This window comes from Pelodiscus sinensis, chromosome 19, assembly GCF_049634645.1.
Source record: "Pelodiscus sinensis isolate JC-2024 chromosome 19, ASM4963464v1, whole genome shotgun sequence".
NCBI lineage: Eukaryota > Metazoa > Chordata > Testudines > Trionychidae > Pelodiscus > Pelodiscus sinensis.
Genome location: NC_134729.1, coordinates 16,064,901 through 16,092,723, shown reverse-complemented (window position 1 = coordinate 16,092,723; position 27,823 = coordinate 16,064,901). Strand labels below are relative to the sequence as shown.

At 61.8% G+C, this 27,823-nt stretch overlaps 1 protein-coding gene across 8 annotated transcripts; it reads right to left on the bottom strand.

The window, feature by feature from the left end:
* Window positions 1–502: 502 nt before the first annotated feature.
* On the bottom strand, window positions 503–21,853 carry MISP (mitotic spindle positioning). Of its 8 annotated transcripts, none has more exons than XM_075902603.1 (7): window positions 15,407–15,481; window positions 12,419–12,564; window positions 7,160–9,194; window positions 5,281–5,495; window positions 4,133–4,171; window positions 3,648–3,768; window positions 503–1,174 (listed from the first exon to the last, which is right to left on the bottom strand). In XM_075902603.1, exons 3-7 carry the CDS (start codon window positions 9,060–9,062, stop codon window positions 1,098–1,100), a joined length of 2,355 nt encoding a protein of 784 aa, XP_075758718.1. In that variant the 5' UTR covers window positions 9,063–9,194; window positions 12,419–12,564; window positions 15,407–15,481; the 3' UTR covers window positions 503–1,097. The 8 variants fall into 8 exon arrangements, with proteins under 8 accessions (XP_075758718.1, XP_075758717.1, XP_014428480.2 ...); XM_075902602.1 differs by lacking the exon at window positions 15,407–15,481 and adding an exon at window positions 14,128–14,677; XM_014572994.3 differs by lacking the exons at window positions 12,419–12,564; window positions 15,407–15,481 and adding an exon at window positions 17,851–21,853.
* Window positions 21,854–27,823: the final 5,970 nt, after the last annotated feature.

Genomic DNA, 27,823 nt, shown 5'->3' with positions numbered 1-27,823 from the left:
TGGCAGCTCCACAGCCCCCGTCTCGTTCTCTGGGCCTCGTGTAGCACTTGCTCCAGTGGCTCACAGGCCTGTCATTTGCCCCCTGCACTCTTTGGGCTCTTGCCCTTCCAATCCTTCCTGCAAATCCTGCTTTTGCTGGTGCTCTGGAGCCCCCTGGTGGCACGCCGCTCGCACGGCCTGGCCACCGGATGGGATCCTGGAAGCTGTTGCATTAACACGCAAAGCCTCCTGAGATTTGCTTGTGTTTTCCCATTCCTCTGAGTGGGACAGCACCTCAGCTTCGCCAGGCAGAATGAGACCTCCTGCGAATTCCTGCTGCCCCTTCCTCCGGAACGTTTGCTTCTGCAGTTCAAGGGCACAAGAAGCAAACTGATTTCTGTCTTAAGGCTCTTTCCCATATTGTTCCCTCCTCTCCCCCATTCTCCCTAAACACGTGCACACTTTCAAATCCCCAGCACAGCAACCCCAGAACGTCTCTGCAGACAAGACAGGCTGGAAAGAATGAGGGGGATATGACTCTTTAATAAATTATTAGCAAAATAAACAACAGCTTTAAAAATATCTATATATTATATTCCACTGCATCTCCGCAGATCATACTGGCTGACGTCTAGATCCTCTAATTTCCATTTCAATGCTTGTGACGATCCAAAGACATCTCTCTTTCTAGATAGGTTCTAATGGCATCGGAGATAAGTCCCTAAGACATCTTGAAATCACTCCTTTTGCCAGCTACAAGGACACAGCTTGGAGTTAGATTATCATCCGCATTTCATTTAATTTCATTTCATCTAGCCATCTACAAGCAGAGGGGACCTAAATAAAATGATCCATTTTTCCACCTTAACAATATTCCTTTGGTTCATGGAAATGGAGGTAGGTGCACGAGCTATGCTTTTTAAACAGCTGCTTTTTTAAGATTTAAACACCTGCAATTTTCAAAAGTCCATGAGTCTTACAATCATCAAGCGGCGAAACGACTGGCTGAGTTGAACTCGGCGAAGATTGAATCCAAAGCAGAGTAAATGTAGATACAAAGCAATGCCTGGAAGGCCACTGGTTGTTCCTCGGCTGCTAGAGTTCCTCAGGCATCGTCGTTATTGAAGAACCGTCCCGACTCCCAGCGTTCGGCCATAGCACTCTTGTGGCGGGTCACTCGGGTGCTTTCTAAAATCTAAACCCATTAAACACAGAATGATAGTCTCACTTCCTCAGCACTTCTTCTTTATTTTATGACTGTTTTGTTCGTTGGCCTTCCCTACCTCCCACCACCTCTCTGATCCCCAAATCTTAGGCCTGACATTTTCAGCAGCGGTCACTGATCTGAATGATCTGAAGTTTTGCATGCCCAGTTTGACACACCTCTGGAAAATATGGCTGGTGAGGTGACAAGTTCGGCACCCAAAATTGGGGCCCGCTTTTCAAAATCTAGGGCTGATCCTGACGCCAGGCCCTTATGGGGGAAGGCTGTGATAAGATAGCCTGGCCTGCTTCCACTGACATCAAAACAGTGGGGGTATGTCTACACTAGCCCCCTAGTTCGAAATAGGGAGGCTAATGAGGGCGAACGAAATTGCTAATGAAGCGCGGGATTTAAATATCCCACGCTTGATTAGCATATTCCCTGCCGGTCGCCATTTTGGAAACTGACTAGCCTGAAGGAACTGCCTGCGTCTACACGCAGCAGAGAAGCGCAATTCCAAGATAAACCCCTGAGTTTGAATTAAGGGGTTTAATTGTTAATTCCATGAGGTTTAACTGTTAATTCGAACTAAGGGGTTTATCTTGGAATCACACTTCTCTGCTGTGTGTAGACGCAGGCAGTTACTTCGGGCTAGTCAGTTTCCAAAATGGCGAACGGCCGGGAATATGCTAATCAAGCATGGGATATTTAAATCCCGTGCTTCATTAGCAATTTCGGTCGCCCTCATTAGCCTCCCTAGTTCGAACTAGGGAGCTAGTGTAGACGTACCCTGGGAGTGTTGCTGTTGAACTAGGCGCATCTGTGAGATTGTCCAGCTTGTTACACATTTCTGCATCCATAAGGCCTATTTGTAATAGTTCTCCACCCTGCTATTATTAACTGTTAGGCTAGGTCTACACTGCAAAGATAAATTGGAAAAAGAAATGTGATTTGCGGTACACTAATTGCATATCTTTTTCCTCTTTACTGTTGAAAGAGGCTTTTCTGAAATTTGATGCATCTACACGGAGCCAAATTTCAGAAAAAAGGTCTCTTTCGACACATCCCTTCTTCCTCGTAAAATGAGGTTCACAGGGGTGGCAAAAGAGCGCATCCGCTTTTTTGAAAAATTTTCCAGTAAAGCGAACGCATTGCTTGGACGCAGCACTGTGGTATCCCGGAAGAGCGCTGCCGTCTAGACATAGCCTCACTGGGAGGACAGACAGACAGCAAGCAAGTGAAGTCAGAATCATTGTGACCGTGGCTATTGACCTCAGGACACCAGAAGTTCCATGGATCAGAGGCAGATGTTGCAGGGAAAGTGCCTTAAATAAGCACTGAACATGGCTAGGCTACTGATACCTTTCCAGCTACATCCTGTCCTCTGTGTGAAGAATGAGGAAGCAGGATCTATCTGTTATACTTCCATGCAGTGTCTAAGCTTTTCATGCTGTAGTGTATTTACCAACCTAGCCCTGCCTTTTAGGCAGCGGAGTGCTTTACCCCTGACTTACAGCTGTGGAATTAAGTGAGGTGCCCATGGGCCGACAGGAAGTCTGTGGCAGAGCAGGAAATGGCACGTGAGTCTCACTGAATTATTCCCCTGCCACCATGGGGACCTCAGGCACTGGAGCACGTCAGATCCTCCTTCTCTGCCTATGGCACAGAACAGCATAGTCTCCTGAGAGCTGTACTACTTAGGTCTCATCCCAATTGTTGGGTCAGTGTGAGAGTGCTGGGTGATGATAGTGACCTGTGATGTACAGGCGTTCAGACGAGGTGATCTAGTGATCCCCTCTGGTCTTAAACTCTGTGACTCCCAAGTCACAGGCTAGCCCCTAATCACCAGGCTGCCAGTCCTTCCTCTTCTGTTCCAGGAGCAGTTGAGAGCTTTCATGAGGTGCCTCTGGCAACCTGCTCCTCCCTCCCATGCTTGGCTACATCCTCCTCGCTTAAGTGCTGGGTTTAGCCAGCCCCCGTAAGCTGCCTGGCGCGGAAGATGCTCTTTATTAATACATGCAGTTTGGAGAAGAATTTTCTATCCCCAGCAGAGACCAGCTCTCTGCAGCCTTTCTGTGGACACCAGGCCTAAGCCGCTGCGTGGAAAGGCACTGAACACCACAGGCCTGGCTCGCTGCACCGCTGCCATCTGTGACACCAGTGCCAGGCGGGTGTAATCTGTTGTCATTCGGGCCCAATTACCTTTTGCTCCCCGCACAGAGGGAACCCCAGCACAAGGTGCAGAGCAGCAGAGAATCAAGGCTCTGTCTGTTTCCGGTATAATTCACTAACCGTTCTTAACCATCAGAGGGTGTGAAACGTTAGGAATTGAACATGGTGCATCTGTGGTGTGTGCCGAGAGAGGTTAGTCGGCACTGCCAATCCAAAGGGTGTACAAGGGGCGGGGGGAGGGCAGTAAATGAATTTCCCCCTCCCCACTCCAGCCAGAGCTCACAAAACAAACCTCGAGTTGGATTCCAGTATGGATAAGGGCTTCCCGAAGCTGTCCAGAGACCCAGGCTCAGCAAAGGAGTCTCGGCCGGGGGCTGGATTCTGATCTGATGTTCCCCGGTGCTGGAGGCTGTCTGGGTCAGGCCATTTCTAATCAGTTCACTACTAGTCCCAGCTGGGGCTGGCTCCTAGGCTGGTCTGACTTGGCAGGGAGAGACTCTCATTTCCCTCTCCTAATGGAATCACTTCCTCCCTGCAAGCCAGACACAGCAGCTACACCCAGCAAGGACAGGCTGTTAACCCGTTCCCTGCCCGGCACCCTGCCCTTTGCATGCCACAGCCACAGCCCTTTGCCTGTCCACTTGACTGCTGCTCTTGGGGCCCCAGGAAGAGGTGCCAGAGAAAGGCAGGCGTGGCCTGGACACTGTGGGTATGGGAGGCTGGTCAGAGCAGCAGGGCAAGTGGACAGGCAGCGCTTAAGGGTCAGATCTACTTTACCTCCGCGTTGACGTCATCGATTGCTTCAATGCTGGCGTACTGCAGGAGGGAAAGAAAGGGTCAGACGGGAGGAACCCGGCAGAGAAACGGGGAGCGGGATAAAGAGAATGCAACCCCCCTGACTGCGCTAGGCCGGCATAAAATGTGAGTGAGGGAAAGGTTCAGGGAGTTTTGGCCTGTGTGTGCGAGGCTCTGTGTGAGTAAGGCCCTGCGTGTGCGAGGCCCTGCGTGTGTGAGGCTCTGCGTGTGCGAGGCCCTGCATGAGTTAGGCTCTGTGTGTGCAAGGCTCTGTGTGTGCGAGGCCCTGCGTGTGCGAGGCTCTGCGTGTGCGAGGCCCTGCATGAGTTAGGCTCTGTGTGTGCAAGGCTCTGTGTGTGCGAGGCCCTGCGTGTGCGAGGCCCTGCGTGGCTGTGGAGCACAGACCCGTGCACAGCGGTCGGTCCATCTCAGTGGGTGGGGAGGAACAGGGCACGTGCCGGCTGGGTGCGGAGGGATCTCACGCTGCCCACTCTGGCAAGGCCGCAGTGTGTCCACCCTGTTGTCAGAGGGGTGACGGCAGCTTGTGTGGGACCTGCCCGGCACAGCTCTGCTCTCCCTGGCTCCAAGGACACCAGCGGGGGAGCTGCGGCCGGGTGGGCTGGGTACCTATGCTAGCGGTTCACCTGGGCCGCTGCAGCGTCGCTGCTGTTGTGACGGAGCTAGCGAAATCCAAGTGAGCCGGGGCAGGCCCGTGGGCTGGGCACACCTTTGACGGGCACAGATCCGAGCTCAGTCGGTGCAGGTGCTGCGCTCTCCAGCCAGCCGCAGCCCCGCAGGATCCAGGCACCCGTTGATGAGAATCCTCCCCGCAGGCCTGGGACGCAGGCAGGTTTCTCAGGTGGGTAGCTGAGCTGAGTCACATGCAGTGAATCTGCAGCAGAGCCAGGAATAGACCCCTGGTCTCCAAAGGCCTGGCCTGGTGCCTTCCCCAGCGATCCAGGGCTTCCACGTGAAACAGGGCTCAGCCTCTGCTTCCACATCAGCACCGTGCGCAGCGCTGACAACTCTCTGTGCCTGTGAAACCTGAGCAGCTGCATGGCCATGGGTCCCCCGCCCCCGCCCGGCACCAACTCCGTTCCAGCCCCAGGCTGCCAGGCTGGAGCGCTCACCCTCTTGTCGTCCTTCAGCTTCCTGGGCTTCTCATCCCTCCGGGCCCGCGTGGGACCGTCGTGGGCAGATTCAGAGGCCAGTCTGCCTGTGTAGCCCCAGTAGGGACTGGGCACGCTAGGTGGAGACGCTGCCCTCGCCACCCCTGCCTGGTGCGAGGCAGGAACGAAGACGGGCGATTGAGTCACCTCGTAGCTGTCGGCAATGCCTGAGGCGACTTAAAGAGAAAGGCAGAGGTGTAGAGGGAGCAGATTCCAGGGTGCATTTCCAGAGGGCAGCGGCCCACCGGAGCCAAAAGGTCTCGGGGTTTCTTTTGGGCTGAGCCCAGAGTTCCAACCGGAATCTGAGCACCTCCAGCCCTGGATCTGTCGTCTCTTCCCAGGCAGCCTGACGGGAGCCCAGCCACGGAGCCCGGCGGAAAGACTTGCCTGGATGCCAGCGGGCTCTGGACGCGCTGCTCTGTGCCCTGCCTAAGGAGGGTTAAGTGCCGTGGACACGCCAGGCTCTGTTTGCGCACAGGACACAGGCTTCCTGCGGGAAGTGCTTGCAGGGTGGAGCCGCTTTGAGCGGGGATGTTTGCCCCAGAGCCGGGGGTGGAGGGGACCTGGCATTTCTAACCTTGGCCCTGGTTGGTCGGCTGCAGCTGAGCGGATCCCCCGCGAGGCAGGCTGACAGGAGAGAGGAATGAGCAAACGGGCATGGCACCTGCCTGAGTCAGACCTGGAGCTCCTTGGGGAGTGGCCTGTTTGCTCGAGATGGGGCTCGCGCCATGACCTTTAGATTCAGTTACTCCGCTCTGGGCTCAGGGCAGGGCAGGCTGCTCCCGCGGTTCTGGGGCTGCAGGGCCCAGCCCAATTCCCGGGGCAAGTGAGAGCAGCCTTGGGGCTGTTCTCATTTCCCATGAGCCCTCAGGGCCCTTGGCAGCACAGAATTCCTCCCATGCCGTGTGTTACGGGCTGAGTTCTGCGTGGGGCTGTGGCTGGGCGGCTTCCCAGTCAGCCCCGGGCAGCGGCTCAGGGCTGCAGCAGGGAAGAGAAATCTCTCCCCAAGCTGGTCTCAGCATGGAGCTGCTGTGGCCAGGGGAAGGCGCCCTCCTCATTGTCCCCAGCCTGAAGTCAACCCTCCTGCCCCACCATGAACCACCCAGCCCTGAACTCACGTGTACCTCAAAGCCCTCATCCCCGGCCCCACCCCACAGCCCAGAGCCTGTACCCTTTCCTGCATCCCAACCCCCAGCCCTGAGCCCCCTCCTTATCCCCAGCCTTGCCCCCCAAACTCTGCCCCAGCCCTGAGCCCCCTTCCACACCCAGAACCCCTGGCCCCCTTGATGGGTCCCACTTCACCTCCGCACTGGTGCGCATAACAAAATTCATTCCGCTCAGGGGTGGGTGGCCATTGTTCCAACCCACCCAGTACACTGGGAGCTGGGCCAGCCAGGGAGGCCACTTTAGTGCATCCAGAGGGCAAAAATCCTCTAGGGATGTAAAACGGGTAATCGGCTACCTGGTAAGCATCGCCCTTCCCAGGTATCGGTTAGCCAGTACCCAGGAGCAGCCCAGAGCCGGTGGCCTGCCCCGCCTAGCAGGGGCTGGGTGTTGGCCACCCGTGTGCGGGGGAGCTGGGAGTGGCAGCCCTGGGGCCTGGGAGTTAGAAACCAGCTGGGCTGGAGCGTTCCCCTGGTGGAACCCAGCTTAGGCCTAGGGTTAACCACTTACCTGATTAACTGGGATTTTACATCCCTGGTTTCCACCCACCCTAAGGCCCCTTTCAGCAGCCAGGGCAGATCAAAGGGCTCCTGAGCACAAGGACGTCAGTGCTACACAGGACTCCAGCTGACTCTGTGCTGGGGGTGATGCCCCATCGCTCTGCTGCTCTCCTCACCTGAGCTCTGAGACGAGCGCTGAGACCAGAAGCCTTTCTCCAGGGCAGAGCTGTCATCGGTCAGCAGCCTGCCCCTCCGCTGCTCCTGCAGCTCCTGTTCTCTCTGCATGTCGCTCCGGATCTCCTCCTCGATCAGCCAGGAGGTCTGGGGCTTGCACTTCTTCAGCGTGTACTGGTCCGCCTGGGGGCCCGCTGGCTCCAGCACCTTTTCCTTTCCGAGCGGGCCCGGCACCCCCTCTTCGCTCACAAAGGAGACCTTGGGTTTCCAGAACCGAGTGGTGAAGTATTCCTCGGGCAGCCCAACCCTCTCCTCCGGACACGCAGTGGAATCTGCCCTCTCTGGGGAGCTGGCTTGCCTGGCCCTGGAGGAATCCACCTCCACCAGTTTGCTGCAGCTGGCAGACGGCCATTCATCTGCTGTGCTTCTCTGACTGTCCCTGGGGCCGAAGCTGCCAGCCATGGCAAATTTGCTGTTCGAGGTCCCTGTTAGCGCCTCTGATTTCTTTGCAAACGTGGGTTTTTGCGGGGCTGCGGCGGCATCTTCCTGCTCGAAGACTTTCTTGCGCTCCCCCAGTTCCTGCTGCATCCCCTTGTCATACGTCCCCAGGAGCCTCCCTTCCTTCTTCAGATCTTCCTCCCGCTTGATTTCCTGCTCGATCTCCCTCTGGACGTAGAAGGAAACACGGCCTTTGTCTTTCACTTTCCTGGAGGAAGATGAAGAGAGAGAGGTGGAGAGGAGGGGCTTGGTCTGGATTTCCACCAGCTCATTGCTGCTCGTCAGTCTCTGGATCCCTCTCTCTTTCCGTAGGCTTTCCTCCCTCTCCATCGCCAAGCGGATTTCCCGTTCAATGGGCGTCTCCTTGCCAGGATCCTGGCTGCTGGCATCGAGGAAGACCTCATTGGACATGCTCCCGTCGCTAACGTAGCCCGCGCTGAACTCGTTGGACATTTCGCCCAAGCCGGAGTCCAGGTCATCTCTGGAAGACGTTTTGGTCAAGCTGGCCGTTCTCCCATCGGGCTCTTCCCTTTCCATCCCAGCCTTTTTGGGAGCATGCAGCTCCTCCATCCTGGGTGTCTTATACTCCACATCGTACCCGTTGATTTCTCTCTGGCTAGGGACATCCTCATAATGCATAAACACCTTCCCCGCCCCCTCGGAGATGTGCTGAGTCGATTCTGGCTTTGGAGACATGACTCGCTGCCTTGGGCTGAAGAGCGAGGTCGGGTTCGTCTTTTCCAGCAGGAGGAACTGTTGCCGGGCAGCAGCAAAGTTGATCTGCTCCCTGTCTACGTTCTCGGGGTCGACGGGCGTCGTCCTCGCGTGTGCCGGGGAAGGGCTATTGAAGCAAAGGGCAAAGCTGGTGACGTAGCCTCCTCCTGGAGTCGCCTTGTGTCTACCAGCTGAGCCCGTGCTTAGAGAATCCGGCTCGTCTACGGAGCTCTGCTTCTCAGCCCCGGTGGAACATCTTCTTACCACCTGGCTTTGGATGACGGCTTTCCTTTCCTCTTCCAGTTCTCTGGCTTTCTCGGGGGAGATGGCCACACGGCTGTGCGGGGAACTCGGCTCTTCCTCGTCATCCGAGTACAGCTTGCTGGGCTTCCTCTCCTCTTTATAAGTCCTGATGTTGTACAACATCCCGGACTTCACGAGCCCCAGCTTGGACTCTCTGTCTGGAGGGGGAGTCCAAAGATCCCTTCCAGCCTCCAGGGGGCTTGCTAATTCAGATCTGGCTTCTGGTGGAGAGCTGGGTCTCCAGTCGTGGCCATTTGTATCTTTCTGGTTGCCATGGCTGGAGGGAGCATCCTGGCTGCTCAGCTCTGCAGACCAGCTGTCATGGTGGGGGCTGTGTTTGGGGCTCGTGTGAGGGATATGGAAGATCAGGTGTCTGGTGACTCTGTCCATCTCTGGGGGCGATTCCTCCTTCAACTCCTCAGGAATGTTTTCCTGGACTCTGAGCTGCTCTTCAGCTGTGGGGTTGATCTTGGGTTCCTCAAAGGCCAGAAGGCTGTCTGCATGAAGGACACTTTCCTGTCCCTGCGGAGAGGGGAGGGGTAGTTACATGTTAGAGAGAAGCACAAAAAGCAGGAGTCACAAATGAGCATGAAAATGCTGCTCATTCTCCTGACACCAGTAATCCAGTTTGACCCCAGAGCTACCCCTCTGCCAAGCAGTAGCTGATGTCCAGGGCCCTGCAGGTCAGCTTCCCGGTGGAGGAAAAAGGCAGCTGTGCAGGCTATGGACAGATCCTGAGTGTATCTTGTTTTATTCACACATATACACCTGCTCCAGGACAGAGGTGGGGAAAGTGCGTGCAGGGCAAACCTGGAATCTCAGCCCAACACGAATGCCTACATCCCAGGAGGCAGGGCCGGCTTACCCAGTAGGCACAGTAGGCACAGTGCCTAGGGCCCACGATATTCTTAGGGTCCCACGAAAATGTTTTAATTTCTTTTAAAATCAGAAGAAAAAAAATGAACTTTTAGGGTTGAAGAAAATGTTTTAATTTTTTTCTCACATCAGAAAAAAATGAAACTTTTAGGGCTCACGAAAATCTATTAAATTTTGCCTAAAACAGAAAAATAAAATAAAATGTTGAAGTATTTAAAGTTATATCAAAAATAATTTTTAATATTGATATGGTGGGAGGGGCCCACGAAGGCAAAAGTGCCTAGGGCCCACGAAAGTCATCATGCGGCCCTGCCAGAAGGAGCTCCAAATCAAAGATTGACTCAAATCAGAGCCCAGGACTGGCAGCAAATTCCCCTGCTGCTCTCACAGCCCCCTCTCTCCTGAAGCTGTCCGGACACAAAAACCTGGCAGCAGCCAAAATTAACACCATTGCTGTCTTCTTAAGCCTCCAAACTTGCTCGTACACTCAGACCGTGGAACAGCGCCCCCTGGTGGCAGCTGCTATAATACAAATCTGTGGGTGGCAGCACGCCTGGATACACATTTTGGGGAATCATATGACAAAAACATATTGAGAAAGTGGCTAGTGTGTATGTAGCATCACTACCTTCCACTGGAGAGAATCAGGGCTGCTCAGCTGTGCATCATAGGCCCTATATTGCTGGCACTAGGGATTCTCCTTTAGCTCAGTGCTACAGACCTGTGTTGCTGAAGCAGGAGGATTTGAGTTTTGCTTCTGTAAAGTTCCTTTTGGCTGTGATGCTTAGCACAAAGATTATGTTAGCCCATGGATGGTTATGGCCCCCGGATGTTCAGAAATGAAGGGGAAGGGGGTCATATCTAGAGAAGACCCAGGCAGGGAAAGATAACCAAGCTCAGACAGCAAAGGGGCATGAATCTGTGGACGGAAAACGAATGGGATTTAGCGCTCACATTGTGTCGCCCTCACAGATTTTCCCCTCTCGAGCCAGGAAAAGATCAGCCCCAGCAATCCGGATAGATAGTTGAGATGATTGTACGGGTGTGGACCCTACATGACTCATAAAATGCATCGTACTTTAACCCAAGTATCGTGCAAAACAGAAATAAATTCCAGCCCTTGACCTTGGCTTTTGTGCCTTCCCGTGCGGCTGTTCACGATGACACCTGCCGAGGTCTGTGCTAGTCCTCAGATGACTGGAGACCAGTTGTCGCAGGAGCCATTTTGGGTCAATGGGGGAGTCCAGACTTCTCAGGGGTGGGTGCTCCCCAGATATCGAATGCAGCGCATTCAATGTGTGTGCTGGTTGGGGGCGTGGCCGGGAGCCTGATGTGTCGATGAAACAATCGTGGCCATGCACCCGAGGCAGGGTCAGACCGCTCCGCCCGGAAAGCAGAGTTCTCCCTTGGCGCGAACGGGCAGCGCCGTCCGGGCGCTACAGGCAGCGGCTCTTAGAGGCTCGATTTCCTGTCACAAGGAAGAGCCTGCGGCAAAGCCCACAGACGTTACTAGAAACGGCGGCAGGAGCGCGTCTGTTGCGCCGCGACGGTCGGTTCAGAGACCCCCTTGAGCGTCTGGTCTGACCCGCCGTGCCACCCAAGCCAGACACACTCACCCAGCAACTCCTGGGTGCAGCCTGTTTGAGGTCAGAGCGCATCCTCTAAGACGGCCCCCCGCCTTGGTGTAAAGGACCCCACCCCTCGGTCAGCGGTGTCAGTGGTTAATGCCCCCCCGTGAGACAGCTGCACCCTCTGCCGCGCCTGGATTGGCTCTGCTTCAGGTTCCAGCCATGGGAGCGTGTGCGGCTCCATTGAAGAGCTCGCTGCAGTCAAACCTCCCCCGCGCAGGGCTTTGGGCCGCCATCAGCCCATTTCTCAACAGTCTCTTGGATAAACTGAGCAGGCTGAGCAATGCGGGAGCTGGGTGGAAAAGACAAGAATCTCCAGCAGCAGCCCCCGTCCCTGCGGCCCGTCCCAGGCCTGCCTGCTCCCTGCTGGGCGGCACCAGCCCCCGTCCCTGCGGCCCGTCCCAGGCCTGCCTGCTCCCTGCTGGGCGGCACCAGCCCCCGTCCCTGCGGCCTGTCCCAGGCCTGCCTGCTCCCTGCTGGGCGGCACCAGCCCCCGTCCCTGCGGCCCGTCCCAGGCCTGCCTGCTCCCTGCTGGGCGGCACCAGCCCCCGTCCCTGTGTGCCCCAAACAAGCAAGAGCAGCCTGGGCAGGAGATGGCACAATGCCGGGCAAAGGGCTGCTCTAAGGCGGTCACATCTCTCCTGGCCGCCACGCCATTGTGGTCAGGAACCCAGTGTCACTTGCTAAGGCTGGATGGGGCCCGGGGTTTAAACACATCAGTCCTCATGATTGTGTTCACATGAGTGACAGCTGTTCCTCCCAGCAAATACTCTTATCTCAGCCTGGGGAGGCTGGGTACATATTGACACCCCCTTTTATAGTGGGGAAATTGTCTGACAGATTAGCCCAAGAGCCTAGAGTGTGGAATGGACCCCAGCTGCCTTGTCTCTTCCTCTAACTGCTACACCCCACGCTCCTCCCGGAACCGAGGCCAGGAGGTCCGAGTCCCTCTCCTAATCACAACCCCCCACTGCCTTCCTGCTAGGAGAACCCAGGAGTCCTGGCTCCTGGGCCCCCCCCTCGGGCGCTGCCATCTGCAGCCCGTCCTGCCGCGTGGCTGGCACACACCTGCTCCCCGGAGAGTGCCTGCAGCTGTATCGGTCGCTTCCAGGCACCCCGGCACAGCTGCAAGGGCCAAGTCACACCTGGCGGAAGCAGGTGCGATTCCTCTGGCGCACGGAAGCCACTTCTGCGCAGCCGGTGCGAATGCCGCCTGCAGGCCTTCACTGCGCAGCCACTGACCTGCTTGGCGAGAGTCACCGGGGGGAGGCCACTGGCGCCTGGGATGGATCGGGCCCCGCGTGCACGGGCCCCTGGGATCCAGTCGTGCCGCAGTTCCCACGGGCTTGCGCTCCGCTGAGGTTGTGCGTGACCCTCTCATGTCCGACCTGCAGGTAATTACCCGTCCTTTATAGCCCCTGACTACACCGAGATTGGAAACTTATCAGCTGCTGCCGCTTATCTCCCTTCCGGGGTCAGGAGTCCCTGTGGGGAGCGGCCCCGCCGTGGAATGCTGGCGGGTGCCAGCCAGCGGTGAGCACTGGCCACGTCAGCGAGCCATGGAGCAAGCAGCCAGCTAGAGCAGGCACCTGGCGCTGGGCCCCCGCGGAAACGTGTTCACAAGCCCAGCGCCTCCGCGGGAAGGGAGTGGGAGGAGCTGCATCGCCAGGCAGGCTCCAGAGTGCGCCTCTGAAGCCGTCCCTCCAGGTCTGTGACGCCCCCCGGCCCTGTTGCAGTGCAGGGTCAGCGGGGAAAGGAGCCCAGTGATTTGCAGGGACTCCAGTTTTGGGGTGCTCTGCATTAGACACTCGATAACCAGCCAGACCCTGTAAGGTGATGGAAGGTGGGCACCGAGTCACATTTGGAAATCTTGATCCCAGGGCAACGTGGCCAGGTGGGTGAGCCATGGGATAGGCCGGCAGGAACTATGTGCTGCCCAGGTCTGCCACTGTCCTGCTGGCCGGCCTCGCACAAAATCATGGCCCAGCTCAGGGCCTCAGTCTGCCCATCTGTAAAATGGGCATAAAGAGACGCGCCCACCTTGGCAAAGCACAGAGTTTTGCACCCTTATCTCCCTGCATCTGGCTTTTGTGCAGAGGGCGGGCAGGCAGGAACTGCGTCCCTGTATGACCCCACCCCTCCCGGATTCACCCCCCACACACATCACACGACCAAGGATCCACATATGCAGACTCTGCCCTTTGGCAGACGACAGGGTCACAACTGTGCTATTGACCAGCACCCTCTGCAGCTCCTGAACGAATGGCCAGGTTCCTAAACCCACTGTCCCACTCCCAGGCAGCCTGGGGCCTGTTGCTCTTGGCTGGCCATCCGGGGTCCAGTACATTCACCCATGTACGGATTATGCCCGCCCCCTGGACGCGACAGGGCTCTGCTGGTCAGCCCAGGCCAGATTTCTCAGTGCGCAGTGAGGGAGCAGATGCGGGGCGGGGGCCGGGGCAGGGGGCTGTGGGTTTGTGCTTGCCGACACTAGGGCGCCTGGGTTCCCGTCTCGGCTCTTCCTTTGCGAGGCAGGGCTGGGGGCAGGTGGCAAAGGGGACTCGGGTGGTGCTAAGCCTGGAATCCCTGGAGCGCCAGACACAGCTGAGGGGGTCTCCTTGGGGAGCACGAGTGCAGGTGGCCAGGGATGGGGACAGCCTCTGCTGGGGGGGGTCACTGCTCTTCACCGGGGCGAGCTGCAGCTGAGGTGGCAGAGCAGTGGGGGCTTGGAAGGGAGGTGGGAGGGGACGGGAGCCCACAGCCCGACCCCTGGGAGAATTTGGTCCAGCCAAGAGGGAGGGAATCCTGGCCTGGCTGGTACCCTGCTGTCCGGGGACACTCCTGCCTCTGCCCCTGCCCCTGCCCTGGCCGGGCCGTCACGCTGTGCCATGCAGGGCAGGGGTGTGGGCTGCCAGTCCCCGCCCCAACGGACCCGACATGGCCTGACTCACCCCTTCCGGCTCCAGAGGGCGGGGGAGCCCTGGGGCGGCCAGGCGCACGTCTGAGCTTCAGCGATCACGTCCACTCACACGGAACGGCCTCCCTGCCACAGGGCCGGTTTCTGAGACAGCCCGTGTGCTCGCCAGGGCCGCCCCCTGCGCGCTCAGTCCCCTCGCTCCGGCTGCGCCGGCCCCGCACACCGAGCCCCCAGCGACCCCCAGCCGCACGGGCAGTAAGAGCCAGACCCGAAGGGCTGCTTCCCACGCCGGCGAGAGAAGCCAAGGAGGCCCAGGGGCGAAACGCAGCCCTGCCCAGACTCTGGCCCTGCCCTCCGGGTCCTGGTCGGACGCAGCCCGTCGCCCCCCCACGCCGAGAGGGCCGAGCGGGAGGACCCGGCGAGGCGGCGGAGCCAGGGACTGCGCAGGGTCTGCTCTGCGCATGCTGCCCAGGCACCAAAGTCCCCAGGGCCATTGCCCGGAGCAAATATTGCCTCCGCCGCTGTGACCCAGCACCCCTGGGCCTTCGCCTAGATCCCCCCCCCGTTACCCAGCAGCCCCTGGGCCATCGCCTAGGTCCCCCCGTCCCCGCTGTGACCCAGCAGCCCCTGAGGCCTTTGTCTAGAGCCAATACTCCCCCCCCCCGCTGTGACCCAGGCTAAGTCTACACTACGGAGTTTTACCGAAGACACTTCGCTTACGTCCACGCTGCAGTCGCGTTCTTTCGAAGCCCAGCGAGGGAACCGAGGGGCTTTTCCGACGTGGGCAGACCTCTTTCCACGAGGAAGAAGCCTTTCCCGAAAGAGCTCTCGCAAGCAGGCGCGTGTGGCCGGGGAGGGGGGGCTCTTTCGGAAGAAGAGGAAAGAGGAGACCGCGCAGGTGCCCTGGTGGCCGCTCCGCCCACAGCAATCGCAGCGGACGTGCGAGATCGCGTCCGTTCAGTGTGGGCGCTCTCTCCAACAAGCGGGTGACTTTCGCTGCGCGTCGCAGCGTGGACGCTCTCTGTCGGAGACCTCATCCGGAAAAGCGACTTCCGAAAGAAGCCTGCAGTCTAGACGTAGCCCCCGCAGCCCAGCCCATACGCTCAGCACCCCCCCCCCACACTGACCCGTTCACACCTCCTGGGGCACGCCACACACACGGCCCTGGCGGACAGCCTGGGCACCCGGCACAGGGGCCCCGCTAAACGCGCCAGGAGCGAGCTCAGCTGTGGCGCTGGCAGCAGCGGAAACTGCCTGGAGCTGAAAGGTCTAAGGAGACCTCCCCGCCCTCCAGCCCAGCCCACCCAGAGCACCTTGCACGTAGGTCAGACGACCCTCTGGCCCGGGCCCCAGCTCCCCAGGGGGCCTCGTCGCGGGCGGCTGGCCGGGCTGCTGCTTGCAAGCGAGTGTGTTTTTGAACTGTGCAGCGAGGGCAGGGAGGGGTGACGCCGCCGGAGCAGCCAGGAGCCCATGGGCTGCATGGCCCTGATAAGCTCCTGGCTCCAAGTCAGTGGAGCAATTCCAAGAATTCACTGGAGCTGGCTGCTGGGGAGGAACCGCTGAACCTGAGTCCCCCCCGCCCCCGACACACACCTCACCAGGGCCTGCACTTCGCAGCACCCAGCGGCGTTCCTGCCCCACCCGCTGGGACTCACCCGGAGGGAGCCAGGCCCAGCTCTGCCTGCAGCCAGGGGCAGCGTCCGGGGGGCTCTGTGTTTCTTAGCAGCTGATCCGTGGCCTCTTCCATTGGTTTATCATCATTATTCTAACTCAGTCTGGGTATGTCTACACTAGGAGGGTAATGTAGACATACCGCACTTGCTAATGAAGCCCGGGATTTGAATTTCCCGGGCTTCATTTGCATAAGCGGGGAGCCGCCATTTTTAAAACCCCGCTGGTTCGAACCCTGGGCTTCATTTGCAAGTGCGGTATGCCTACATTACCCTCCTAGTTCGAACTAGCGGGGTAGTGTAGACATACCCTCTGAGCCCTCGTCACGGCAGGTCCCCGCTGCGCCCAGCGCGGAGCGAGCACCCAAAGCTCCCTGGCCCTGTGTCGATTTCCCGTCCCATTTGGAAGCTGAGTGCGAGCGGGGAAAGCCGGCTCCCCGGGGCACTGCAGCGTTCAGAGCCGGCGCACTCACCGGCTGCCGGGCCCTAGTCTCTCCCCCAGCAAGGCCTGGGAGACTTGGCGGAGGATCGAGGTTTCTCCAGTGTGACAGGGCGACAGCTCTGTGAGCGCATGCGAAGGAGAGTGCGCACCGCACGGTGACGGCCCCACCAGCCACTACCTCCCTCCCCCATTGCCCACGGCACCCCCAGGGCACCCGGCACGGCTGGAGCTTGGTGACAGACAGACAGACAGCGTACAATTTCGGCACGGCTCCCAGGCGAGGATCCTGCCCGCGGCCAAACCCAGCCTCTCCTTTGCAGTTGACATCACAGAAGCATTTTTGTCTGGGAGAAACAAACATGGAAACCCCAGATCGGGGCTTGTTCACTTGGCTGCAGCTGAAAAGCCCAGGTGCTGTGCCCTGTGCCTGAGCAGCTGGCATAGCCACTTTCAGTTCCACTCTCGCGTCTGCACCCAGCTCAGGCCGGGCTGCTAGTTTCGTTTTTCGCTGGAGACTCAGGCCGGGAGCACCAGGGGCCCGTTCACCAGGGACCTGAAGCAAAGTCCACGGCCTGCTGACGTGGGTAGGAAAGAGCCCGCACCTGCCCGAGGGGCCCGTGCCGAGTTCCGCCGGGGCGCCGGGATTCCGCTCGCGGGGGTAGCCCGTTGTGCCGTCCTGGGGCACAGGACCCTGCGGGCAGCTGCGGGGCATGTCCGGGGAGTGCAGGCGGTGGAGCCCCTCCCTGCCCATGAGGCCGAGTGTTCCTGCGAGGGCGAGCAGCAGGGACCTGGTGTGTGGCTGGCGCAGGGAGGCCGCCCCTGCCGTCCTGCTGAGCCTCCCCACAGCGTCTGGGTAGAACAGGCCTGCAGCAGGGCCGTGCGGGGCAGACATAGGGCTGCCAGATGGTTTCAGCAAACACACCGGACACGACATCACAATCCACAGCTCATCTCTTTTCGAAAACACCCGACAGTTCTATTGTCTCCATTTGTTTCCCAAACAGAAAGCTCCAACGCTGGACTGTCCGTTCCAAACCGGACACCTGGCTGCCCTAGGCAGACACACCCCGCCCGCGGCTGTGCCCAAGCCAGTCAGCTGGGCCTCGCTTCCCCCCCTGAGTGGTGACCGACGGGCCGGGACGCGGAGCTGCAGCCAGAACAGGTTGAGAGCAGGGTTCTGGCTCCGGCTCCTGGCTCCCACCACAGGCTCTGCCCTTGCACCGAGAGCTTCCGGGGAAGCAGCCAGCCTGCTGGCAGCCAAGCCACTTGGCGGTAACACCAGCAGCCGTGGCCCAGAGGCAGGCACTGAGATCCTGGCTCCCTGTCCCCTGCTAGGGAACAGAATGGCCCCTGGAGTCCTGGCTCCAAGGGCTGGAACCCCCTAGGGCCACCCCCCTTCCCAGAGCAGGGAGCAGACAGCACAGGAATCCTTTCCCCTCCTTCCCCTCAGGCACAAATGGAGCCCAGGACTCCGTACCCCCAGCCTAACCCTGTCCCAGCACACGGCGCCAGAGATGGAAATGCTACTGGAGCAGGATCCATCTGCCTGCAGATCCATCTGCCCCCCCTGCTCTAATCACTAGGTCTCACAGCCTCCTCCAGACACAAAAGAATGAGCCTAAAAGCGTCTCGCCATTGTGCTTACCTGCACCCTGGGCTCCAGGGCGGCACAGAGGACCTGCCATGGGGGGGTGTATTTAAACATCTCTCCGCTGGTCCGGCACCCTAGAATCACAGCCAGGCCCGGCAGGCTGCCCCCGTTCCTCGCCCCCCGTACCCAACGCCGGGTCCTGGGCGACAGAGACGCGCTCCAGGGCAGACCCGGGTCTCTCAGGCTGTCTGGGTTGCGGTTCCCGGTCTCTGCAGGTCAGCGCGTGGGACTGATCGGAGCAGAAAGAGAAAGGGGAGTTAGGCTATTTACCCCCAGCGGGGGAGCGCCCAGTCATTCCGGAGCCAGTCCCAGCTGGCGAGCGCTCCGCCTTCCACGCCCTCCCTGGGCGCCGCAGAGAGCTGGCTGCACCCTCTTGAGCAAGAGCCACACGGCACTGAGCAGGAATGGGGAAGGCAGCCCCGCCGGGGCCCCCGCAGGTGTGGGGCATAGGGCGGCGGGGAGCGAAACCAGATTAACCTCCTCGTGGCTGCTCTCTTCCCTCCTGCACCTGGGCTCCCAGGCAGCCCTCTGAGCCACTGCTGTTCTGGTCCTGTGTCCCCGGCCCGTTGCCTGCTGTGGGCGGCGTGTGGCTCTCACATGCCCTCCCTGGGAAACGTGGGCCCCAGCCTGGCCTCTCCCAAGGCAGCAGCCCCACCCCTATCCCAAAGCCAGGCCCGGTGAGCGGTTTGGGGGACAGGGGCTGTAGCCGGCCCCAGGATGGATGGGACCAGAGTCTCTGGCGTTCAAAGCCAAGAGACCGGCCTGCCACGGAACTCACACGAGGGGCTTAGAAATCAGACGCGTTTGACGTGGTAATCCGGGTGGGGCTCCTTTGCTTTGCCTGCTGGGCTCCCTGGCGCCCCAGGGCAGGCTCGGTTCTGCAGCCAGGCGGGGTGGGAATGGACATTTGTTCTACGAATGAATCTCCCACCATCCCAGGACTCCAGGAGCTGGGGCTGCGGGAAACCATCTCGGTGCCGTGCCAACGGCTGCAGCCCGAGGGGCCGGGGGAGAGGGGATCGGGCAGCCGCTTTTCATTGCACCAGAAGCGCCGGGGCGGGGCTGGCAGAGGCTCCGTAGCCGCTGCCTGCCGACGGGGTAGCAATGCCCAACCGGCTCCATGTGGCGGGACCTTGGGGATTTGTCACCCTGACAAGGCTCAGAATGGGGCTTGGCTCCTAGAAACAGCCCCAGCGTTGGGCCCTGGGCCCGGAGCGGCCCCTGGCTGGAAATGGGGCCGGATCCGGGGAGCTAGCAGAGCCGGAAATCCCGGGAGATCAGCCCGACGGAAGCGCGGCGGCAGCGGGGGCCAAGGGAGTGAAGGGACCAGAGAGGAACTGAGCGCGGCAAAGGCCAGACCCAGAATCCATCGGGTCGCTCGGCCTGGCCTTTCACACGGGCGTCCTGGTGCGGCAGCAACCAGCCCCCAGGGGCAGGACGGGTTCTAAGGGCTGCTCCTGTCCTGACCACGAACCCAGGCTCAGGAACACCCTGGAGTATCACAGCCTGGGCCCTGCTGCCTTTCCCCTCCGTCAGGTTTAGTGCAGCCTGCAGCGGGGTCACATTGCGGGCCCGTGCCCAGCGAGTTACGTGTGCGTCAGTGCCCTCTGGCACAGTCCCCTGCCCCCAGCGAGCTCTGCAAAGAGGGGCAGCTGCATTCGCCCGTCCTGTAACGGGAAACCGAGGCAGAGCGGGGCAGCGACATAGCCAAGGTCACCCAGCGGAAGTGCCGGTGATTGGCTGCGCTGTGCCCCGCCCACTGGGCTGCTGGGGCCCCAACAGCGTCATGGGACTTGCTCTGTGATCGCCTAGCCCTCGGCTCCCTGTGCCACCCGCCCGGTGGCTTTCCGGCTGGCCAGAGGCCCCCTCGGGCTCCTCCTGGGCAGGGCCAGCGCTGGTGTGTGGACCCCCCGATCTTCTCACAATTGGGTTTGGCTTGAGCCCGTTCTGCAGCCCAGGGCCCACTGGCAAACACTTGGCTTTGGGGTTGTGCCCTGGAAAGTCACCCCCAGAGTTTGGGGCAGGCCTGGGTTGGGCTTCAGGCTCCTCCCTGCTTTGGGGGGGGACTGCAGCTGACTTGGGGCGCCCTGCAAGGCCCCTTCCCCCAGCGAGGCCCAGGGAGCTCCCTTCCCGCAGGGGCGCCAAGGGGTCTCCTGCCTGTGCCCAGAGGAGGGTCGCTCACCTGGTCGCACGTCCCTTGAGCGCGGCTCGATCCTGAGCGGTGCTGAGAGCCGCGCCGCTGCCCAGCCCCCTGCAGGATCAGGCCCCGGGCAGCTGCTTTCGGCGCTCCCAGGGGACCCTGCGGGAGCCCGGCAGAACTAGCCAAGGACGGAGGCTCCTTCCGCGCGGGGCAGAGGGCTCTGGCAGGAGGCAGGGCCATGGCCCTGGGGCCGGGAGGCGGCAGAAGCCAAGCGGAAGAGTTACCCACCGTCTCTGCCCTGCCCCTGCACCCCAGCCCAGCAGGACGGCCGCACCCAGGATACGAAACCACTTCAGAGCAGCGGCCGGACGGCTCCCCTGCCTTGCCCTGCCGCCCCGCCAGTCACTTACCTGCTGCAGGGAAGCATCGCTGGGGCGGGCAGGGGATCCGGGCTCAACCCTGTGGCCGTGGAGCCGCGGTGGGAGGGCTCCGCAGGGCAGAGGCTCGGGGGCATCTGTGGGCCTTGTGGGATTTGCAGACAACAAAGGCTGATGGCTGGGCAGAGGCCCAGCGCTGACAGTGGCACCCGCCCGGGCGGCAGGGAGGCAGACAATGGGGCGGGGGTGCTGACGGGGCAGAGGGCGCCCACGGGACTGCCGCTGATCAAAGGAAGGGGGTTAGCACAGACAACAGCCCTCAATACCCCTCCCCCGGCCGCAGCTGCAACAAACAAGCCGTCGGGATCAACAGGGAGGCAGGAAAGTTCTGCACTAGGCCAGCAAGAGCCAGAGACCAGGGCATCTGCCGTCACCCCGAGCCCCCCACACACAGGGAGGAGCCCCCCACCCAGAGCACACTGAAGGGAAGTGAGGATAATGTGGGCCGTGACGGGGTCAGAGTGTCGGTGGCACCACTGCCCTCTACTGGACAGAATCAGGGCCACTTAGTGCTCCGTGTGTGTCATGCACCCTATATTGCTAGCAGCAATTAGGGATCCTCCTGGAGCTGAAACTGGTAGAGGCCTGGTGCCTTCACAAGGTGCCATGATAGCACCTTGCAGTGTCCTGGGAGCCGGCTCAGCGGCTCTCTTGCGCCCGCCTGCCATGGAGCTCAAGTCGGGGTCACTATCGACTATGCCAGGGCAGCTTCACAGTCCCTATCGCTGCCAGCCTCATGAAGCGGTAACGTCGCCTGCCACTTGCATGCAGCCCCCTCTGGGGTGGAGCGCGGCAGCTGTGGAACAGCCCAGGGCAGGTGAGGGAGGAGCGAGCGAGGGGTGGGGAATGCCTGCAGCTCAGCCCAGACAATCCCCCGCCCCGAGGCCATGCCAGTAGGCCCCACCCTGCCAGGAAAGCTGCCCACGGAGCATGCCAAGTCCCCTCACTCCCAGCTCCCCATTTCCCACGGGCGTAGACGGCCCTTCCCTCGTTTGTGACCAGAGACGGCGGCGCACAAGCAGCTGGAACTGCCGGCACCGCTCGGCAGGGCTGCTGCCCACACTAAAGGGGCCCAGGCATCACTCACGGGCAGCAGCTGAGGTCTCCAGCAATGCCTCCTGGCGGGTCAGCACGGCCCCTGCTCACGGGGAGAGTCAGGCGTGTAGAAGCCTCCCCTTGGCTGCCTACAGCTCGCCCTTGCTCGTGGCGTTGGGGAAACACGAAGCTGCCAGGAAAGGCCGAGGCTGCAGACCCCTGCAGGCGAGGAGGGGAGCTAAGGGCCAGTCCCGTCTCCATGAGCTGAGGAGGGGGCGATAGCTCAGGAAAGGTCCGATCTGTGTCCCGCCGGGTCAGCCCACGCCCCCTTCCAGCTGCGCTGCAAGAGTCCCTCCTCGGCTGGTAGCAGTAGTAAGTCATTATCCTCTTCCTGCCCAAGTTGGGGGCGCTGTGTGGAGCGGCCTGCCTTCCAATTGGACCCCAAGAAGGGGGCCTGGTGTGAAATGCACCTGTCCCTAGATTCACTCCTATCTGACCTATTGCCAGACACCCCCCGCTAGCCATCCCCACCCCCCCCCCTTGGTCCATCCTGCCTCATTCGGAACCTCCCCTCTGGCTATAGGATACCCCCATCCCCGGGGCCTCTGGGCACCTCTCCGCCGCCGCTGCAGCCCGAGCCACGTGGGGCAGACGCTGGCATGCACGGGCCAGGGCGCCGGAGAACGCAGAGGCTGCGCGGGGCAGATGCGGAGCCAGAGCAGGGACCCCCCTTCTCCCCGGGCAGGCGTCTGGGAGCCCCGGAAGCAGAGGCCAGAGGCTCCGGCTGATAGTCACACGGTTTATTGGCGTCGTCGGGTGTATTACAAACATGGGGACTGGAACCTCAAACAGCTCGTCACAGTTAAAAAAGCACAGGAGCACGGGGAATGCACGTCAGCCGAGTCACGCGGGGGGGGGGGCTCACAGAGGGGCTGCCATGTTCACACACTGACTGGGAAGGGTCTGGGCGGGGGGGAGGAGGCTGCAGGAGCAGGCAGCCCTGCACCAGTCCTGGAGTCCGGGGGTCCCTGCTTTCTGTCTCGCCCGCCCCCAAAGCCACCCCCCGCAATCAAGGGCCCGACCCTGAGTCCATTAGCAGCAGCGAAAAGCTCGTCAGAGCAGACTCGGGCCCTTACATGGTTGGGTGGGCACCTGGCTCGGGGCCCGAGCTACGGGAAGTGGGCGGAAGCCGCAGGGGGGGCTGCCCCGGATCTGGACGGCCCAGAGGAGCCGTGTGCGGGGGGGCGGGCTGGCCCCACAACAGCAGGGCTCCCAGGGCTGGACTAACGGGGGATCCGCGGAGCCTTAGGAGTCAGGACCCAGCACGGCAGGCGGCCGATTCCCCGCAGCCTGGCCCCACCGCGGGCTGGGACAGGCCCAAGGGAGGGGCTGTGGGAAGAGTCACGCTGGGTTACCCCTGGCCCACGAGCCCCCCCCCGGCCCACGAGCCCCCCCCCGAGCCTCGCTGGGCCTCCCACGCCAGCTCTCCTGCCACGCCCCGCTTCCTAGACAAGGCTCCAGGTAAAGCCCAGGGCCCGCCCCGTTATTCAGCAAAGGGCTCAGGCCCTCGGGTACGTGACATCGGGGAGGGGCCGGTGGACCCAGGTCCAGGCAAAGCCAGGCCCATGTCCCTCCTGGATTGCACCAAACCCGCGGGTGGGGAGCCAGGTGGCTCTCTCAGGGGCCACGGGAAGCCGGTCTACACCCGAAACGTCGGGCACCTCTGCCCCCGAGAAATGATTGTCAGAGCCTGAAACGAACCGGCCGGGGGAACGCAGGGGCTGACCAGCCCTCCCGCCACTGCTGGGGCGGAAACTCCAGGAGACTGGGAACGGAACCAGGCACAAACATGCACCTGGCGAAGAGCACGCTCCGAGCGACGCACACGAGGTCGCGGCCTGGACACGGCCGAAACCATTTGACTGTAAAATGTTTTCCTTGTTGCGGGAGGCTTCAAGATATCAGTGTGTGTGTGTGTGTGTGTGTGCACACGCGTGTGCACACACGTGTGCATGTGTGTCTGTGTGAGCACCTACGTGTGTGTGCATTTGTATGTGTGTGCATGCATGCACATATGCGCACGCACGTGTTTATACGTGTGCACCTGTGAGCACCTGTGTGTGCGCACATTTGTACGCATGTGTGCGCGTGTACATGTACATACTTTTTACCCTCTTGGTTTCTATTTGGGGGCCAACTTCACCGCTGCCTGCTGGGGCCCCTCGCAGAGTCAGGGGAGCTGGGAGGAAGCCCGGGTACCGGGTACCACCGACCGAACAAGGACGAGCATCGGGATGCGACCCACTGACAGTACTGGCAGGGCGTGGAAAGCACACAGGGGTGTGGCGGGGAGCAGCCAGGGGTGACACTGAGCCCGTGAAGGGTGCAAGCTGCAGAGCAGGGAGGCAGAGGCTGGGCCAGCTGGGGGGTGCATTCAGGGGCCTGATCTTTGGTTAATCCTGGAGACATCACATGAGGGAGAAATTCACCCGTCTGCAGAGAGGCAGCTGGTTGCCCCAGCCCTGCCGAAGCCCCTGAAGCCGACAGGCCCCGCACTGCCAATTCTGCGCAGGCGTAACTGTGACGGGACAGAAAATGCGGGCTGGCGTGCCCCTGCCAAATGGACGTGCCTTGGCACAGGGCCACACTTGGGTGAGCTCAGCCTCTAAGGAATACGCGAGAGAACCGGGTGAAACCCAAGGCTGCATGGCCGTGTCCCCTCTCGTTTTCCCACAAAGTGTGGAATAAACATTGTTCCGTGCACCGAGGCCCGTGCACCACCAGGAGAAACACAAACCTGGCTGTGGGCATGTTGCTAATCAGCTGGGCAGCGCCGGAATCGCTCCTAAGCAGCCGCACAAGCGCCCAGCTCACAGGGAACCCTGCTGCCAGGCCCATCTCCCCATGTTTCTAGCATGGGGCTGGGGTAACGCCTTGGGCTTCCCCTTCGCCACAGGTAAGTGTCTAGAGCCAGGGGCCAGCCAAAACCCTTCATGCACTTCCAGGGTCAGACGCCAGCAGCACAAATCCACTGGAGTCAATGGAAACAAGACCCGGCCCCGGGACTCCAGCTGAGCCTCCCCCTCGGGGGATTGGGCCCCAACGTGACCTCCCGGGAGCTTGGCCTGATTTCCAGGCACACGCCCCAAAGCTTTTGTTTTCTTGTGTCTGTACGAACCTTCTGGGAATGCTCACGTCTCGCTCGCGCTCGTGCGAACGTGCTAGAAGCATTACCACGGCCACGTGCTCAAACCCCTTCCTTCAGCCTCCAGCCGGCGGGACGAGGCCCCGCCAATGGCCCAGACCCTCTGCTGCCCCGAGAAAGGCCAGGTACCCGGAGCCGGGGGCTTGCCAGCGTCACGCCGGCTGAGCCTTCGCCGAACCCCTGCCAGGAATGAGCCAGTCTGCAATAATCATCCGCGAGCGGGGAAAGGGGCCAAGGTCCCATCGAGAAACGCTTGGCTGCAGGCAAACGCCCCAGCTCGTCACGGCCCCGGCTCTGCCGCCCCGCCCCACACGCCGCGCGAGCCCTTTCTGGCTCCCGGGGCTCGGTGCCAAGGCAGCACAAACGCTCGTGCTGCCGTGGCCCTCGAGCGCACCCTGCGGCAGCCCCAGCAAAGGACACACCCGGCCGTGGGCAGGCGCTTTGCCTGTCTAGCCCCACGCACGATCCAGGCAGACTCGCCTCTTGCACGCGCTCCAGGGGCACCACAGGGCCGTGGCCCCGTGTGGGAGTGGTTCTGCTAGAGGGGGTTTCTCCCACGTGCCCGCTGCCGCCCCTCCGGGACCCGCCGTGTGGGGAAGCGCCGCCCCCTCGCACGAGGGCCCCGGCAGCGAGCCGCCCCCTCGCACGAGGGCCCCGGCAGCGAGCCAACAATCCGGGACCTGCATCAGCTTGGCGAATCTGGCCCTTGTGGTGCAGAAGCGGGTCAGGCTCCGCGCAGAGCCGGGGGGAGATTCGCAGTTGCCGTTGCCTCTCTGCAGTCAGGGATCGGGGGAGCCTGTCCTGAAGGGCTCCCTCCCGGTGCTCCCAAGAGCAGGCGTCCGCCCGCAGAAGAACCAGAAGCTCCCTGGAGGCGGCTGCGGCCAGCTCCAGACTCAAACCAGGAGCAGCAACGTAACCAAAGTGCCGCCCCGGGGAGTTCCGGCTCCGAGTCGAATCGAGCCTCAGCCCTCGCTTGGCTGCTTTAAAACCAGGCACCCGCCTCAGGCACAGCCAGGTGGAGGAATAAAGACACTCGGGGGAGGGGGTGACCCCAGAGGAGACCCCGAATTGTGGGGCAGCCCCACAGCATCAGCTGAGAGTAGAATCCGGCCCCATCTCTTTACTTGGGGGTGGGATTCTGCTTCCAGGTAAGCTGGGGAACCCCATCAGTGTCAGCCGGCCTGCAGAGGGAGAAGGGGCCAAGGGGACCCAGCAATGCCACGAGGAGACGCCAAAGGCAAATCAGGGCCCCCCAGCACGAGGGCACCGGACAGGGTACGCCCGTGGGAGGACACGTACCCCCCGGCACGAGGGCACCGGACAGGGTACGCCCGTGGGAGGACACGTACCCCCCGGCACGAGGGCACCGGACAGGGTACGCCCGCGGGAGGACACGTACCCCCCGGCACGAGGGCACCCGGCAGGGCACGCCCGTGGGAGGACACGTACCCCCCGGCACGAGGGCACCGGACAGGGTACGCCCGTGGGAGGACACGTACCCCCCGGCACGAGGACACCGGACAGGGTACGCCCGCGGGAGGACACGTACCCCCCGGTACGAGGGCACCGGACAGGGTACGCCCGGGGGGGGACACGTATTGCCCGGCACGAGGGCACCGGACACGTAACGCCCGCGGGAGGACACGTACCCCCCGGCACGAGGGCACCAGACAGGGTACGCCCGCGGGAGGACACGTATTGCCCGGCACGAGGGCACCGGACAGGGTACGCCCGCGGGAGGACACGTATTGCCCGGCACGAGGGCACCGGACACGTAACGCCCGCGGGAGGACACGTATTGCCCGGCACGAGGGCACCAGACAGGGCACGCCCGTGGGAGGACACGTACCCCCCGGCACGAGGGCACCCGGCAGGGCACGCCCGTGGGAGGACACGTACCCCCCGGCACGAGGACACCGGACAGGGTACGCCCGCGGGAGGACACGTACCCCCCGGCACGAGGACACCGGACAGGGTACGCCCGCGGGAGGACACGTACCCCCCGGCACGAGGACACCGGACAGGGTACGCCCGCGGGAGGACACGTACCCCCCGGCACGAGGGCACCGGACAGGGTACGCCCGCGGGAGGACACGTACCCCCCGGCACGAGGGCACCGGACAGGGTACGCCCGCGGGAGGACACGTACCCCCCGGCACGAGGGCACCGGACAGGGTACGCCCGCGGGAGGACACGTACCCCCCGGCACGAGGACACCGGACAGGGTACGCCCGGGGGGGGACACGTATTGCCCGGCACGAGGGCACCGGACAGGGCACGCCCGTGGGAGGACACGTACCCCCCGGCACGAGGACACCGGACAGGGTACGCCCGGGGAGGACACGTACCCCCCGGCACGAGGGCACCCGGCAGGGCACGCCCGTGGGAGGACACGTACCCCCCGGCACGAGGGCACCGGACAGGGTACGCCCGTGGGAGGACACGTACCCCCCGGCACGAGGGCACCCGGCAGGGCACGCCCGTGGGAGGACACGTACCCCCCGGCACGAGGGCACCGGACAGGGTACGCCCGTGGGAGGACACGTACCCCCCGGCACGAGGACACCGGACAGGGTACGCCCGCGGGAGGACACGTACCCCCCGGCACGAGGGCACCGGACAGGGTACGCCCGTGGGAGGACACGTACCCCCCGGCACGAGGACACCGGACAGGGTACGCCCGCGGGAGGACACGTACCCCCCGGTACGAGGGCACCGGACAGGGTACGCCCGGGGGGGGACACGTATTGCCCGGCACGAGGGCACCGGACACGTAACGCCCGCGGGAGGACACGTACCCCCCGGCACGAGGGCACCAGACAGGGTACGCCCGCGGGAGGACACGTATTGCCCGGCACGAGGGCACCGGACAGGGTACGCCCGCGGGAGGACACGTATTGCCCGGCACGAGGGCACCGGACACGTAACGCCCGCGGGAGGACACGTATTGCCCGGCACGAGGGCACCAGACAGGGCACGCCCGTGGGAGGACACGTACCCCCCGGCACGAGGGCACCCGGCAGGGCACGCCCGTGGGAGGACACGTACCCCCCGGCACGAGGACACCGGACAGGGTACGCCCGCGGGAGGACACGTACCCCCCGGCACGAGGACACCGGACAGGGTACGCCCGCGGGAGGACACGTACCC